This window comes from Carcharhinus amblyrhynchos, unplaced genomic scaffold (assembly GCF_965287045.1).
Source record: "Carcharhinus amblyrhynchos unplaced genomic scaffold, sCarAmb.v2.hapA scaffold_54, whole genome shotgun sequence".
In the NCBI taxonomy this organism is placed as follows: domain Eukaryota; kingdom Metazoa; phylum Chordata; class Chondrichthyes; order Carcharhiniformes; family Carcharhinidae; genus Carcharhinus; species Carcharhinus amblyrhynchos.
The window spans coordinates 939,235-955,122 of record NW_027649795.1 but is presented as its reverse complement, the minus strand read 5'-3'; the positions used below and the strand labels follow the sequence as shown (position 1 = coordinate 955,122).

Below are 15,888 nucleotides of genomic sequence, written 5' to 3'. Positions count from 1 at the left end.
GTGGTCTCCTCTATATCAGAGAGACCAAGCGTAGACTGGTGGATCGCTTTGCTGAGCACCTTCGGTCCGTGCTCAGTCAGGACCCTGACTTTCTGGTTGCTTGCCATTTTAACACACGATCCTGCTCCTGTGTCCACATGTCTGTCCTTGGCCTGCAGCAGTGTGGATGTGCCGGCGTCGGACTGGGGTAAACACAGTAAAATGTCTGACAACACCAAGTTTCAGTCCAACCGATTTATTTGATAGTAAACTCACTAGCTTTTAGGTTAGCCCCCTCGTTCGTTCACCTGACAAAGGGGCTAACCCGAAAGCTAGTGAGTTTCCTATCAGATAAATTGGTTGGACTGAAACCTGGTGTTGTCAGACTTTTTACTGCTGCAGTGTTCCATTGAAGCTCAAAGCAAACTGGAGGAATCACATCTCATCTTCCAGCTGGGCACTTTACAGCCTTCCATCCTCAATATCGAATTCAACAACTTTGCCCTACCACACTTAGACCCCTTTATTTTCATTCTATTTAATTTAATTTTTTTTTTACTGTTCTCAATCTTTTATTTCTTTATTGTCTTTCTTCATTTTTCTTCTTGCTCTTTTCCCCTACTTTATCCCCTACTTTATCCTCCTTCCCTCCCCTTTTCTCCCCCTTTGCTTCCTCTTTTCTAAATCTTACCTCTGTCCCATCCCTTCCCCCAACATCTTCATTCCTTCTTCTCTGGCCTTTAGCCATTCACGCCTTCTATCCTCTCTACAGGCTGCCATTAGCAGCCTTTCCCCTGGTTTCTGTGGCTATGACTCATCTTTCATTCCCTCCCCCTGCAGTATAAACATCTCCCACTTTCTCTGCCTGTGACAAAGGGTCATCTGGATTCGAAACGTCAGCTCTTCTCTCTCCTTACAGATGCCGCCAGACCTGCTGAGATTTTCCAGCATTTTCTCTCTTGTAACACCTTTCCCACATCACCACATCGCGCTGGGACTTAAGCCACTGTTATCGCAGCAAAGGGGTGGCCTATTCTCCTCTGGTCACCAGTGGGTCAACTTAACTCGTGTACACCATGTCCAAAGTGCTGCTGAAGCCACGCCTGGAGCACTGTGTACAGTTTTGGTCTCCTTACTTGAGAAAGTATATGCTGGCACTGGAGAGGGTACAGAGGAGATTCACAAGGTTGATTCCGGAGTTGAGAGGGTTGGCTTATGAGGAGAGACTGAGTAGACTGGGGCTATACTCATTGGAATTCAGAAGAATGAGGGAAGATCTGATAGAAACATAAAAGATTATATGGGTTAGCACTGCTGCCTCACAGCGCCAGGGACCCGGGTTCGACTCCTGGCTTGGGTTACTGTCTGTATGGAGTCTGCACATTCTCCCTCTGTCTGCGTGGATTTCCTCCGGGTGCTCCAACTTCCACCCACAGTCCAAAGATGTGCAGGTTAGGAGGATTGGCCATGCTAAATTGCTCCTTAGTGACCAAAGCTGTGCAGGTTAGGTGGATTGGTCCTGCTAAATTGACCCTAGTATCGGGGGGGGGGTTAGCTAGGGTAAATATGTGGGGTTGTGGAAATAGGGCTTGGGTGGGATTGTGGTCAGTGCAAACTCAATGGGCCAAATGGCCTCCTTCTGCACTGTAAGGATTCTGTGATTCTTTGATTCTATGAAAAGAATGTAAAGAATTAACATGACAGAAGCAGAAAATGAACTTGGAGACTAGTTTCTAAGCCATGCCCTCTACAAAGAAACATGTACTGTAATGTGCGATATCTAAGAACTCATCCAAACTGAACTCACCACACTCTAAAATCAAAATATATTTCAATCCTTATCTCACTATTGGAAGCATTTTTCACAGGCTGTCTCTGTCTAGAAAAACAATGCTCACAGCTGCCGTTATGGGAAACTGTTGTTTGCCTGCATTGTGTACCCTTCAGGAATGCAGTTTTGCTCAACCATTATGCCTTCTGATTCGACAAGTAGTCAAGTTAGCTCAGCTTAGCAGAGTTAGTTAACCCCGACAGTCTAGCATTTAAATGTAATTGTGGATAGGTAGAAATATCTTAAAATGAAGTCTTGGATTTGATTTGATTTATTATTGCCACATGTATTAGTGAAAAACATTGTTTCTTGCATGCTATACAGACAAAGCATACCATTCATAGAGAAGGAAAGGAGAGAGGGCAGAATGTAGTGTTACAGTCATCGCTAGGATGTAGAGAAAGATCAACTTAATGCGAGGTAGGTCCATTCAAAAGTCTGACAGCAGCAGGGAAGAAGCTGTCCTTGAGTCGGTTGGTACATGACCTCAGACTTTTGTATCTTTTTCCCGATGGAAGAAGGTGGAAGAGAGAATGTCCGGGGTGCGTGGGGTCCTTGATTATGCTGGCTGCTTTTCCCTAAGGCACTGGGAAGTGTAGACAGAGTCAATGGATGGGAGGCTGGTTTGTGTGATGGATTGGGCTACATTCACTTCGTAGCTTTGAACTGACTAAAGCAGTAAGAAGTCTCAGAACATTAGGTTAAAGTCCAACAGGTTTATTTGGTAGCAAACGCCACTAGTGGCTTGTGCTACCAAATAAACCTGTTGGACTTTAACCTGGTGTTGTGAGACTTCTTACTGTGTTTACCCCAGTCCAATGCCGGCATCTCCACATCTTGACTAAAGCAAACAGGGCGAGGCACACACAGGATGTCTCAAACAGGTCGCTGGGGGTAAAGCAGTGGGGGGGCTACCAAAGGCCATGGGGGATTGTGTTCCCATTAGGACGGGGTGTCTTCAGGAAAGGAGAGAGCAAGTCCCCAAGGGAAAACCACTTCCAAAATAAGGAAAGAATTGAATTCTTCATTGCCACCTGTGTCGATAAGGCGTTAATGAAAGTGTTTTCTTCCTCTAATACAGGAAGCATCTGCTGTCTGCAGGTTTATTAAGTGGCAGATTTCTTATTTTCTCTCCGCTTCCAGCCGATCTAAATTTGTTTCCCATTTCCTGCACAAACAGCTTTCCAGGTTAAAATTGATTGGCATCTACGTCCCAATAAAATCAGTGTGCTTGGAGTTAAATAAAAGTGAGATGATATGTTTTGGCAGATCGAACCAGAGCAGGACTTACTCAGTTAATAAGAACGTAAGAACTAGGAGCAGGAGTCGGCCATCTGGCCCCTCGAGCCTGCTCCGCCATTCAATAAGATCATGGCTGATCTTTTTGTGGACTCAGCTCCACTTACCCGCCCGTTCGCGATAACCCTTAATTCCTTTACTGTCCAAAAATCTATCTATCCTTGCCTTAAAAACATTCAATGAGGGAGCCTCAACTGGGCAGGGAATTCCACAGATTCACAACCCTTTGGGTGAAGAATTTCCTCCTCAACTCAGTCCTAAATCTGCTCCCCCTTATTTTGAGGCCATGCCCCCAAGTTCTAGTTTCACCCACCAGTGGAAACAACTTCCCTGCTTCTATCTTATCTACTGCCTTCATAATCTTATATGTTTCTATAAGATCTCCCCTCATTCTTCTGAATTCCAATGAGTATAGCCCCAGTCTACTCAGTCTGTCCTCAGAAGCCAACCCTCTCAACTCCGGAATCAACCTAGAGAATCTCCTCTGCACCCCCTCCAGTGCCAGTATATCCTTTCTCATAGAGGTCTATAAAATAATGAGGGGCACAGATCAGCTAGATAGTCAATATCTTTTCCCAAAAGTAAGGGAGTTTAAAACCAGAGGGTATAGGTTTAAGGTGAGAGGGGAGAGATACAAAAAGGATCCAGAGGGGCAATTTTTTCACACAGAGGGTGGTGAGTGTCTGGAACAAGCTGCCAGAGATAGTAGTAGAGGCGGGTACAATTTTGTCTTTTAAAAAGCATTTAGTTACATAGGTAAGATGGGTATAGAGGGATATAGGCCAAATGCAGGCAATTGGGATTAGCTTTGGGGTTTAAAAAAAAGGGCGGCATGGACAATTGAGCCAAAGGGCCTGTTTCCATGCTGTAAACCTCTGTGACTGTATAACTCTATGTCACTGAATGGCGGAACCAACCTCCCATCCATTGACTTTTCTACACTTGCCGCTGCCTCGGGAAAAGCAGCCAGCATAATTAAGGACCCCACGCACCCGGACATTCTCTCTTCCACTTTCTTCCATCAGGAAAAAGATACAAAAGTCTGAGGTTACATACCAACAGGCTCAAGAACAGCTTCTTCCCTGCTGCCATCAGACTTCTAAATGGACTTAACTTGCATTAAGTTGATCTTTCTCTACACCCTAGCTTTGACTATAACACTACATTATGCACTCTCTCCTTTCCTTCTCAATGAACGGTATGCTTTGTCTGTATAGCACACAAGAAACAATACTTTTCACTGTATCCTAATACATGTGACAATAATAAATCTACTCATATCAGATCAGGTTGAAGGGCTGAATGGCCTCCCTGTGTTCCCGTGAATCTTGACTCACAAATGAGTCAAAGTGGGAGAGGCAGGAATATGGCGTTGAGGCCTTATTCAGGTCACTAAGATCTTATTGAATGGCAGTGCAGGCTCAGAGGGGGGCTAAATGGCTGACTCTTGCTCCTAACACGTAGGTTGGGAACTCTGGTCTGAATACTTCTCCCCACGGGGGTATTATACGCACAGTTATTTTCACTCAGTGGGGCCATATGGTGTCTTTGCAAGGAGTGCCAACTGATTTCCATATTCTCCAGCGATCCCACCTTCTTATCGTCACTTGAAATTAAACAACCACAGCCAGGCCAAGTACTCCAGATCATTTCAGGAGCAGTTGGCACGGAGGGTTCTTGGCCACCAGCTATCACAGGTTGCGCAGTCTCCATCTGCCTCTACCTTGATAAGTTGCTGGCTCGCTGTACCTGTACAGTTCTCCTGTGCCTTGAAGGCGGAGGCGATGGCCTCGTGGTATTATCGCTCGACTATTAATCCAGAAACTCAGCTAATGCTCTGGGGGATCTGGGTTCGAATCCCACCACGGCAGATGGTAGAATTTGAATTCAATGAAAGATATCTGGGGTTAAGAATCTACTGATGGCCCATTGTCGGAAAAACCCATCTGGTTCCTTTTAGGGAAGGAAATCTGCCATCCTTACCCCGGTCTGGCCTACATGTGACTCCAGAGCCACAGCAATGTGGTTGACTCTCAACTGCCCTCCAAGGCAACTAGGGATGGGCAATAAATGCTGGCCCAGCCAACTACATACATGTCCCACGAATTAATTAAAGAAAAAAGTCAACTCTTGGAGACTCCGGGGATTTGAGGAGGGTTGGCAGCCTAAATCTCAGATACTCCCGGATCTGAGCTGAAACAAAGCGTTAAGAGATGACCAATATTACCGAGGAAAGTGTGCATAGTAAATGTGAAAAAATACATTTAAATACATGACCAGAACTCTGAGGAATGGTTGAGGACTGTAGGCGTGTAGAGGACTCTAGGTCCAGGTGTGTTGGAGTTTAGAAGGTTGAAGGGGGCTCTTATTGAAACTTACAGGATACTGCGAGGCCTGGATAGAGTGGACGTGGAGAGGATGTTTCCACTAGTAGGAAAAACTAGAACCAGAGGGCACAACCTCAGGCTAAAGGGACGATCCTTTAAAACAGAGATGAGGAGGAATTTCTTCAGCCAGAGAGTGGGGAATCTGTGGAACTCTTTCCTGCAGAAGGCTGTGGAGGCCGGGTCATTGAGTATCTTCAAGACAGAGATAGATAGGTTCTTGATGAATAAGGGGATCAAGAGTTATGGGGAAAAGGCAGGAGAATAGGGACGAGAAAAATATCACCATGATTGAATGGCGGAGCAGACTCGATGGGCTCAGTGGCCTAATTCTGCTCCCGATGTCTTCTGGTCTTAAAGCAGGCTTACAAGAAAATGAAGAGGTATTAATGTCAATTTTATAAAAGGCAGATTGAAGGAGTATAAAGTCCATGTTGATTTTTCCCTTCTTTTATTGCAGGCATTTCCCTGTATCTCAACTGGAGTTTATGGTAAGTTATAAAGTTGTTTTATTAATTCTTATGCTTTTTGCTCAATAAATTAAAGTGCCGCTTTTCAGTGCTCCATGCAGTCGGACGTGTGAATTACGCATAAAGGGAGCTGCTGTTTCTTTACAAAGCTACAGGAGGAATTAAAGAATAGAATCAGAGAATGCCTACAGTGCAGCAAGAGGCCATTCAGCCCATCCAGCCAGCACCCCTATCTCCACAACCCACGTATTTACCCTAGCTAGATCCCTGACACTAAGGGGCAATTTAGCCCTCAGCTGAGGGTTTGAATAAGAACATAGGAACTAGGAGCAGGAATCGGTCATCTGGCCTCTCAATCCTGCTCCGCCATTCAATAAGATCATGGCTGATCTTTCCATGGACTCAGCTCCACTTACCCACCCGCTCACCATAACCCTTAATTCCTTTACTGTTCAAAAATCTATCCATCCTTGCCTTAAAACCATTCAATGAGGGAGCCTCAACTGGGCAGGGAATTCCACAGATTCACAACCCTTTGTGTGAAGAAATTCCTCCTTGACTCAGTCCTAAATCTGCTCCCTCTTATTTTGAGGCCATGCCCCCTAGTTCCAGTTTCACCCACCAGTGGAAACAACTTCCCTGCTTCTATTTTATCTATTCCCTTCATCATCTTATATGTTTCTATAGGATCTCCCCCCTCATTCTTCTGAATTCCAATGAGTATAGCCCCAGTCTACTCAGTCTCTCCTCAAATGTTGCAGGCCCTGTATTTAAACACCAGTCAGCACTCACTCACGCTGCCCAGCCCACCTGTCTTCACAGCTGCAGGAAGTCAGCAACCTGGAGGGATAAAGCTAGCAGCCTCAAGAAGAAATCTGTTCATAGATTCAATCACACCTCCCCTACCACCACCTACCCCCCACCCCCCCCCCAGCCCAGAGCCCACCACCCATGAGGCGTCAACACTATATTTGGACCTCAACGCAGGAAATGTGCCGTCCTTACCCCGATCTGGCCCACACGTGACTCCAGAGCCACAGCAATGTGGTTGACTCTCAACTGCCCTCTCAGGGCAACTAGGGATGGGCAATAAATGCTGGCCCAGCCAGCAACACCCATGAAAACATTGTCGATTGTTGGAAAAACCCATCTGGTTCACTAATGTCCTTTAGGGAAGGAAATCTGCCGTCCTTACCCAGTCTGGCCTACATGTGACTCCAGAGCCACAGCAATGTGGTTGACTCTCAATTGCCCTCTGAAATGACTTAGCGAGACATTCAGTTCAAGAATGACTAGGGATGGGCAATAAATGCTGGCCAGTCAGCGATGCCCATCTGCCATGAATGAATATAAAAGATTCTTTCTGGATTGGTGGCACAGGGGACAGTGAAGAAGGTTATCTAGGGTTGCAAAGGGATCTTGATCAATTGGACCAGTGGGCTGACAAATGGAAGATGAAGTTTAATTTAGATGAATGCAAGGTGATGCATTTTGGTAGATCGAGCCAAGGATGGACTAACTCATTTATAGTAGGCCGTTGGGGAGCGTTACAGAACAAAGCGACCTAGATGTACATACATGTTCATAGCTCCTTGAAAGTGGAGTCACAGGTGGACAGAGTGGTGAAGAAGGCATTCGACATGCTTGGTTTCATTGGTCAGAACATTGAATACAGGAGTTGGGACATCTTGTTGCAGTTGTACAAGACATTGGTAAGGCCATACTTGGACTACTGTGTACAGTTCTGGTCACCCTATTATAGAAAGGATATTATTAAACTAGAAAGACTGCAGGAAAGATTTACTAGGATGCTACCAGGACTTGATGGTTTGAATTATAAGGAGAGGTTGGATAGACTGGGACTTTTTCCTCTGGAGTGTAGGAAGCTGAGGGGTGATCTTATAGAGGTCTATAAAATAATGAGGGGCACAGATCAGCTGGATAGTCAATATCTTTTCCCAAATGTAGGGGAATCTAAAACTAGAGGGCATAGATTTAAGGTGAGAGGGGAGAGATACAAAAGGGTCCAGAGGAGCAATTTTTTCACAGAGGGTGGTGAGTGTCTGGAACGAGCTGCCAGAGGTAGTAGTAGAGGCGGGTACAATTTTGTCTTTTAAAAAGCATTTAGATAGTTACATGGGTATGATGAGTATAGAGGGATATGGGCCCAATGTGGGCAATTGGGACTAGGGGTTCAAAAATAAAGGACGGCATGGGTAAGTTGGGCCAAAGGGCCTATTTCCATGCTGTAAACCTCTATGACTATATAACTTTATCTTCCCAGCATATTTTTATGAAGACGTCAGGCAAAGTGACAGTGAATGATTAAGTGAGCAGAAATGAAATGATACATTTGCTTTAATAATCACTCTGGATTCCACTTCAAACCTGCATGAAGTTTGCTTGACAGGCAATAAAAGTGGCTGGAAGTGTGTCATTGGGCTGTTGGTAGGTTACTGACAGGAATTAGCATGCAGATTTTCTCCAGCAGACCGTACTGAGTGTACAGAAGTATTTATCGAGACACATTTCAGGATCCTGATTTGATTTGATTTGATTTATTATTGTCACATGTATTAGCATACAGTGAAAAGTATTGTTTCTTGCACGCTGTACAGACAAAGCATACCATTCATAGAGAAGGAAAGAAGAGAGTGCAGAATATAGTGTTACAGTCATAGCTAGGATGTAGAGAAAGATAAACTTAATATTTGATTTATTATTGTCACATGTATTGGGATATAGTGAAAGTATTGTTTCTTGTGCGCTATACAGACAAAGCATTCCGTTCATAGAGTACATAGGGGAGAAGGAAAGGAAATACACAGAATGTAGTGTTACAGTTATAGTTAGGTTAGGTTAGGTGGATTGGCTGTGCTAAATTGTCCCTCAGTGTCCAAAGATGTCCAGGTTAGGTGGATTAGCCGTCGGAAATTGTCCCTCAGTTTCCCAAGATGTACAGGTTAGTTGGTTTGGCCATGCTAAATTGCCCCTTAATATCCAAAGATGTGTAGGCAAAGTGGGCTGGCCATGCTAAATTGTCCCCAAGTGTCCAAAGTTGTGCAGGTTAGGTGGATTGGCCACGCTAAATTGTCCCTTAGTGTCCAAAGATGTGCAGGTTAGGTGGATTGGCCATGCTAAATTGCCCCTTAGTGTCCAAAGATGTGGGTGATGTGGATTGGCCATGCTAAATTGCCCCTGAGTGTCAGGAGATTATCAGATTAAATGCCTGGGGTTACAGGGGATGGGGCCTGGGTGGAATTGTGGTTGGTGCAGGCTCAATGGGCCGAATGGTCCCTTTTTGCGCTTTAGGGATTCTGTGAGGGCCTCATTTGACTCTAACCCCCCAAGGATCACGCTCAGTGAAAAATATTGAAAGACGTGATTGAGACAAGCTTTTATCAGTTAGTGGGAACAAACAAATACCTGCCAATTGCGATGAATCTCTGCCAAGACTGCTTTTCCACTCTTCAAGTAGCTAATGAAGCATTTAACAAATAGAAATCTCCCAAAAGCTGCCAACCCAGCTGTACAAAGCTGCAGCATCTTCGCAGCAGTCCAACAAACAAGCAAGTTTGACAAACACATTACAGCGACTGAGCTCTGCAAACTCCATTTGGTCCCGTTAAGCCAGGCCTAACACGAAAAAAAAAGTCAAAAGAATAAGAGCGAAATGCTGCTGATCTGTGTGGGCTCTGCATGTTCTGTCACCCGTGTCTGCATGGGTTTCCTCCGGGTGCTCCAGTTTCCTCCAACACTCCAAAGATGTGTGGATTAGGTGGATTGGCCATGCTAAATTACCCCTTAGTGTCCAAAGATGTGTGGGTTAGGTGGATTGGCCTTGCTAAATTGCCCCTTAGTGTCCAAAGATGTGCGGGTTAGATGGATTAGTCATGCTAAGTTGCCCCTTGGTGTCCAAAGATGTGTGGGTTAGTTGGATTGGCCATGCTAAGTTACTCCTTAGTGTCCAAAGATGTACAGGTTAGGTGGATTGTCCATGCTTAATTTGCCCCTTAGTGTCCAAAAGTGTGCAGGTTAAGTGGATTGACCGTGCTAAATTGACCCTTGGTGTCGAAAGATGTGCAGGTTAGGTGGATTGGCCATGCTAAATTGCCCACCCACGCTCAGTAGCAGCAGTGTGTACTCTCTACAAGACGCACTGCAGAAATTCACCAAAGATCCTTCGACAGCACCTTCCAAACCGCATGCCCACTTCCATCTAGAAAGGGCAGGGGCAGCAGATAAATGGGAACACCTGCGCCTGCAAGTTCCCGGTCTGGCCCACTTGTGACTCCAGAGCCACAGCAATGTGGTTGACTCTGAACCACCCCTCTGAGGGGCATCTAGGGATGGGCAATAAGTGCTGGCCTGGCCAGCGACGCCCATGTCCCACGAATAAATGCGTAAAGAATTTCCCTAGGCCTCAATTAAGTATTTCACTCCTCGGTGAACCACTCTGCGCAGAACTCCGCAAGTGGCACAAATCCCTGGTGAGATAACAGTTTCTGTTAGCATTTTAAGTGCAAATTTTGCTGTCATTTTTCCAATATTCAGCTGGGTTCATGAATATGGATCACGTTTGTGCTGTGCCACTCACTCTGCGGTGTTTCTGTACATTGATAATTCTGAGTAAGGCAGAATAATGTAGTTTAAGTATAATGGGCCTGATAAATAAATTGGAATAGAAGTAAGCAGGGCCAACGGTTTAATCTGTGGTGATTGACAGGCTTGGGTAGAAAACAAAACAGGCAGTCCCAAACCTCATTATCATGTCGGCATTGTCTCATTTACAAGTGGAGAAACTTCTCGCTAATGTCTCACAGCGAGGATTTTTTTTGCGGTTCTCTTCTTGAGACGCTGGACTGGAAATTAGGCCATGAAGCAATTGTTTTTCTCAAAGGCCGGGAGGCCTCCTCTGTTTTCAAAATGGCGGACTCTTCCAAAATGGCCACTGCCTGATATCCAGATCAGACTCTGCACTACCCCGAGGAGCGGCGGTGAGTTGTGAGGTATGGAGGGTGATCCACACCCTGGTCTGGAGGGTTTTAGGTATGAGGAGAGATTGGATAAGTGTGAGTTGTTTTCACTGGAAAGGTGGAGGGGAGACCTGATGGAGGTCGACAAACTTATGACAGAATCATAGGATCCCTGCAGTGCAGAAGGAGGCCATTCAGCCCATCGATTCTGCACCGACCACAATCACACCCAGACCCTATTCTCATAACCCTGCTATTTACCCTGCTAACCCTCACTAAGGGGCAATTTAGCATGGCCAATCCACCCTAACCTGCACATCTTTGGACACTAAGGGACAATTTAGCATGGCCAATCCACCTAACCTGCACATCTTTGGACACTAAGGGGCAATTTAGCATGGCCAATCCACCTAACCTGCACATCTTTGGACACTAAAGGGCAATTTAGCATGGCCAATCCACCTAATCTGCACATCTTTGGAGTCTGGGAGGAAACCCACACAGACACAGGGAGAACGTGCAGACTCCACCCAAGCCTAGAATCGAACCCGGGTCCCTGGCAAATTTTCACAGTGTTAATGTAAGCCCACTTGTGACAATAAATAAACTTTAACGCCACTTGCCTCATTTGGGGAAAAAAGGAGGCCATTCATCTCATCCTACCTGTGCTAGCTCTTTGAAAGAACTCTGCCCACCTAGCCATAGTATGTGATGCTCCCCCAACCCTTGTGTCTGCATGTGTTTCCTCCGGGTACTCCGGTTTCCTCCCACAGTCTGAAAGATGTGCTGGTTAGGTGCTAAGTTCTCCCTCAATGTAACCCAAACAGGCACCGTAGTGTGGCGGCAAGGGATTTTCACAGTAACTTCATTGCAGTGTTAATGTAAACCTACCTGTGACACTAATAAATAAACTTTACTTTAACTTTTTGCTCTTTTCTTTGTATCTTGCGAGCCTGCAAGCTTTGACTCTCCAGTCTATCCACTGCGCCTCTCCTAATTTTATAGACTTTAATCAGGTCTTCACTCAGTCTCCGTCTTTCCAGTGAAAACAACCCAAGTTTATCCAATCTCTCCTTACACCTAAAACACTTATGGGCAGCATGGTTGGCACAGTGGTTAGCACTGCTACCTCACAGTGCCAGGGACCCGTGTTTGATTCCCAGCCTGGGTCACTGTCTGTGCGGATTCTGCACATTCTCCCTGTGTCTGCATGTGTTTCCTCCGGGTGCTCCGGTTTCCTCCCACACTCAAGAGATGTGTAAGTTAGGTGGATTGGCCATGCTAAATGCCCCTTACTGTCCAAAGATGTGCAGGTTAGGTGAATTGACCATGCTAAATTGCCCCTTGGTGTCAGGAAGATTAGCAGAGTAAAGACTTGGGATTAGGGCCTGGGTGCAGACTCAATGGAGCTAATGGCTAGTCACCTGACACTAAGGGGCAATTTAGCATGGCCAATCCACCTAACCTGCACATCTTTCGGACTGTGGGAGGAAACCGGAGCACCCGGAGGAAACGCACGCAGACACGGGGAGAACGTGCAGACTCCACACAGGCAGTGACCCAAGCCAGGAATTGAACCCGGGTCCCTGGCGCTCTGGTGCAGCAGTGCTAACCACTGTGCTACCGTGAACTTGTGAATTTGAACAGCAGGGTAAACCTGGCTCCAGTCTTCAGAGTACTTGGTGAGGTAAATGGGAATCCTCCAGGTTAACTGTCCGGTGGTGTGGGTGGACATGGAGGATTTGGGAGGACTTGGCAGCAGAGTGCACAGACTAGGCCTGGTTTCGGGACATTGAAGGTGCAAGGACTGGCCAGGTTCTAATCTAAGCAGCACAAACATTCAGTATCAAGCTGTTAACTTCTGTCAAGCGTTTCATTAACTGTCCTTTATTCCACACACAGGTTATCCCAACGGACAGGCTGCAGAAACTGTTTTAAAGACTATCAGAGAATATCTGGAGGAACACAGAGACTCAGTAAGTCCCCGGATAGATAAAATGTGATCGCAGACGGCTTGGAGTTCTCCCACGAGCTAGCTACAGCAGCTATTAAACTCCAGCCTCAGACTCACGAGCACTGAGTGAATTGTCTGAAGGGGAGACGAGGGAGCCGCTTGCGTTCTGCTTCCCTGAAGCCGGGGAACTTGGTCTTCCTGCGGGTACATGTGGCCTGGTCTCCCCGCTCCGTCTCACATCCGACAAGCTACATCTCCAAATATCCGCAGAGAAAGCAGCATTAAAAGTGACAAACATATTCACTTCCTTGCCATTGGCAAGCTACCTGGAGAGCCCAGACACACCAGGCAGTCCTGCTCTGACCCTGAACTGTACAATCCAGTTTAAATCTCAGTGCTGACCACCGTCATAGAATCGTAGAATCCATTCGGCCCCTCAAGCATGTGCCAACAATAGTCCCACCCGGGCACTATCCCAAACGCAATCCACCTAACCCATGCATCTTTAAAAGGTGGGAAGAAATGGGTGGGGCGGCACAGTGGCACAGCACTGCTGCCTCACAGCGCTTGGGACCCAGGTTCGATTCCCAGTTTGGGTCACTGTCCATTTGCATATTCTCCCCGTGTCTGGGTGGGTTTCCACGGGGTGCTCCAGTTTCCTCCCACATTCCAAAGATCTGCAAATTAGGTGAATTGGACGTGCGAAATTGCCCCTTAGTATCCAAAGATATGCAGGTTAGGTGGATTGGCCATGCTAAATTGCCCCTTAGTGTCCAAAGATGTGTGGGTTATGTTGGATTGGCCATGCTAAATTGCCTCTCAGTATCCAAAGATGTGTAGGTTAGGTGGATTGGCCATGCTAAATTGCTCCATAGCGTCAGGGCAATTAGCAGGGTAATTATGTGGGGTTATGGAAATAAAATGGGATTGTTGCTGGTGCAGACTCAATGGGCTGAATGCCCTCCTCAGCACTGTAGGGATTCTATGTGTGCCGGTGGTGGATGGGGTGCCAGTCAAGTGGGTTGCTCTGAACTGGATGATGTCAAACGTTGTGAGTGTTGTTGGAACAAGCTACCTCATCCAGGCAAGTGGGAGGTATTCCAGCACACTCCTGATTCATGGAAATGGGATCAGGGACAACTGTTCTTTGTTATTCATTCCTGGGACACGTGTGTAGTTGGCTGGGCCAGCATTTATTGCCCATCCCTAGATGCCCCTTGGAGGGCAGTTGAGAGTCAACCACATTGCTGTGGCTCTGGAGTCACATGTAGGCCAGACCGGGGTAAGGATGGCAGATTTCCTTCCCTAAAGGGAACCGGATGGGTTTTTCCAACAATGGATCATCAGTAGATTCTTAATTCTGTCGTGCAGGATTCGAACCCGGGTCCCAAGAACATTCACTGAGTTTCTGGATTAATTAAAGTTTATTTATTGGTGTCACAGGTAAGGCTGATATTAACACTGCAATGTAGTTACGGTGAAAATCCCCTAGTCGCCACACTCCGCCACCTGTTCAGGAACACTGAGGGAGAATTTAGCACGGCCAATGCACCCTAACCAGCACATCTTTCGGATGTGGGAGGAAACCGGAGCACCCGGAGGAAACCCACGCAGACACAGGGAGAATGTGCAGACTCCACACAGACACTGACCCGAGCCGGGAATCGAACCCGGGTCCCTGGTGCTGTGAGGCAGCAGCGCTAACCCACTGTGCCACTCTTAGTCTAGCGATAATACCACAAGGCCATCGCCTACTCTGAGTTCGACTGACCTCCGGCATACGGACAAGTCCCTTGGGAAAGGTGGGAAAAAAAAGCTTATGGACCCACAGTTAGAATCTGAGAACAAGTGGGAATCGATTGTCTACATCCACTACAATACTCTGATAGCTTTGAATCACAAAATATACTACAACTGGGGGTGGCACAGTGGTTAGCACTGCTGCCTCACAGCGCCAGGTACCTGGGTTTGATTCCCAGCCTTGGGTCACTGTCTGTGTGGAGTTGTCCCCCCACGTCTGTGTGGGTTTCCTCCAGGTGCTCCAGTTTCTTCCCACAGTCCAAAGATGTGTAGTTTAGGTGATTGGCCATGGTAAATTGTCCCTTAGTGTCAGAGAGATTAGCAGGGTAAATATGTGGGGTTACCAGGATAGGGGCTGGATGGGATTGTGGTCAGTGCAGACTCGATGGGCCAAATGGCCTCCTTCTGTGCTGTACGGATTCTAAAGACTGAACTGAAAGTCATAAAATTGAATTTGTAATTTAAAGTCAGCACACTCATTGGCCAGGCTACACTAACTGTCCAGGCTTGAGACAATTCACACCTCTTTAAACTGTGATTATCTCTCTCTTTCCACTCGCACTGTCTGTACCTGTAAAGACTCGCATTCCAAACATTATCTTGCAATTGTGTCTGTGTCTATATGCCATGTTTGTGAAACTTACTTCTCCACTCACCTGATGAAGGAGCAGCGCTCCGAAAGCTCGTGATTCCAAATAACCTTGTTGGACGTTAACCTGGTAATTGTGAGGCTCCTTACTGTGCCCACCCCAGTCCAACGCTGGGTATCTCCACATCAGGGCTAGACTTGGCCTAGTCACAGCAGCCAGAAGGATTCTCCCTCTTTCCTTCTGTGGGAAATAGTTCTTGGCTGCTGACAAATCAAACATGATGTGGATGTGCCAGCGTTGGACTGGGGTAAACACAGTAAAAAGTCTGACAACACCAGGTTTTAGTCCAACCGATTTATTTGATAGTAAACGCACAAGCTTTCGGGTTAGTCCCTTCGTCAGGTGAATGGAGAGTTCTGGCCTCAGACAGAGCATATAAAGCACAGACAGTTTACAGATTACTGATTAGAATGCGAATCTTTACACCTAACCTGCTGTTCAAGTCTTGAAGTGGCCGACAATGTGAGTCACTATCATTATCATTTACTATCAAATAAATCGGTTGGACTAAAACCTGGTGTTGTCAGACTTTTTACTGACAAATC

General features: G+C 46.4%; 1 protein-coding gene across 1 annotated transcript in view; it reads left to right on the top strand.

Moving 5' to 3' along the window:
• The window catches only part of LOC145337639 (ADP-ribose glycohydrolase MACROD1-like), a 792,171-nt gene that overhangs the window by 750,297 nt on the left and 25,986 nt on the right, over positions 1-15,888 (top strand). Inside the window, exons 7-8 of the mRNA XM_080182454.1 lie at positions 5,954-5,984; positions 12,842-12,915. Coding sequence (XP_080038580.1) covers positions 5,954-5,984; positions 12,842-12,915 — 105 coding nt within the window. The remainder of the gene's footprint in view (positions 1-5,953; positions 5,985-12,841; positions 12,916-15,888) is intronic.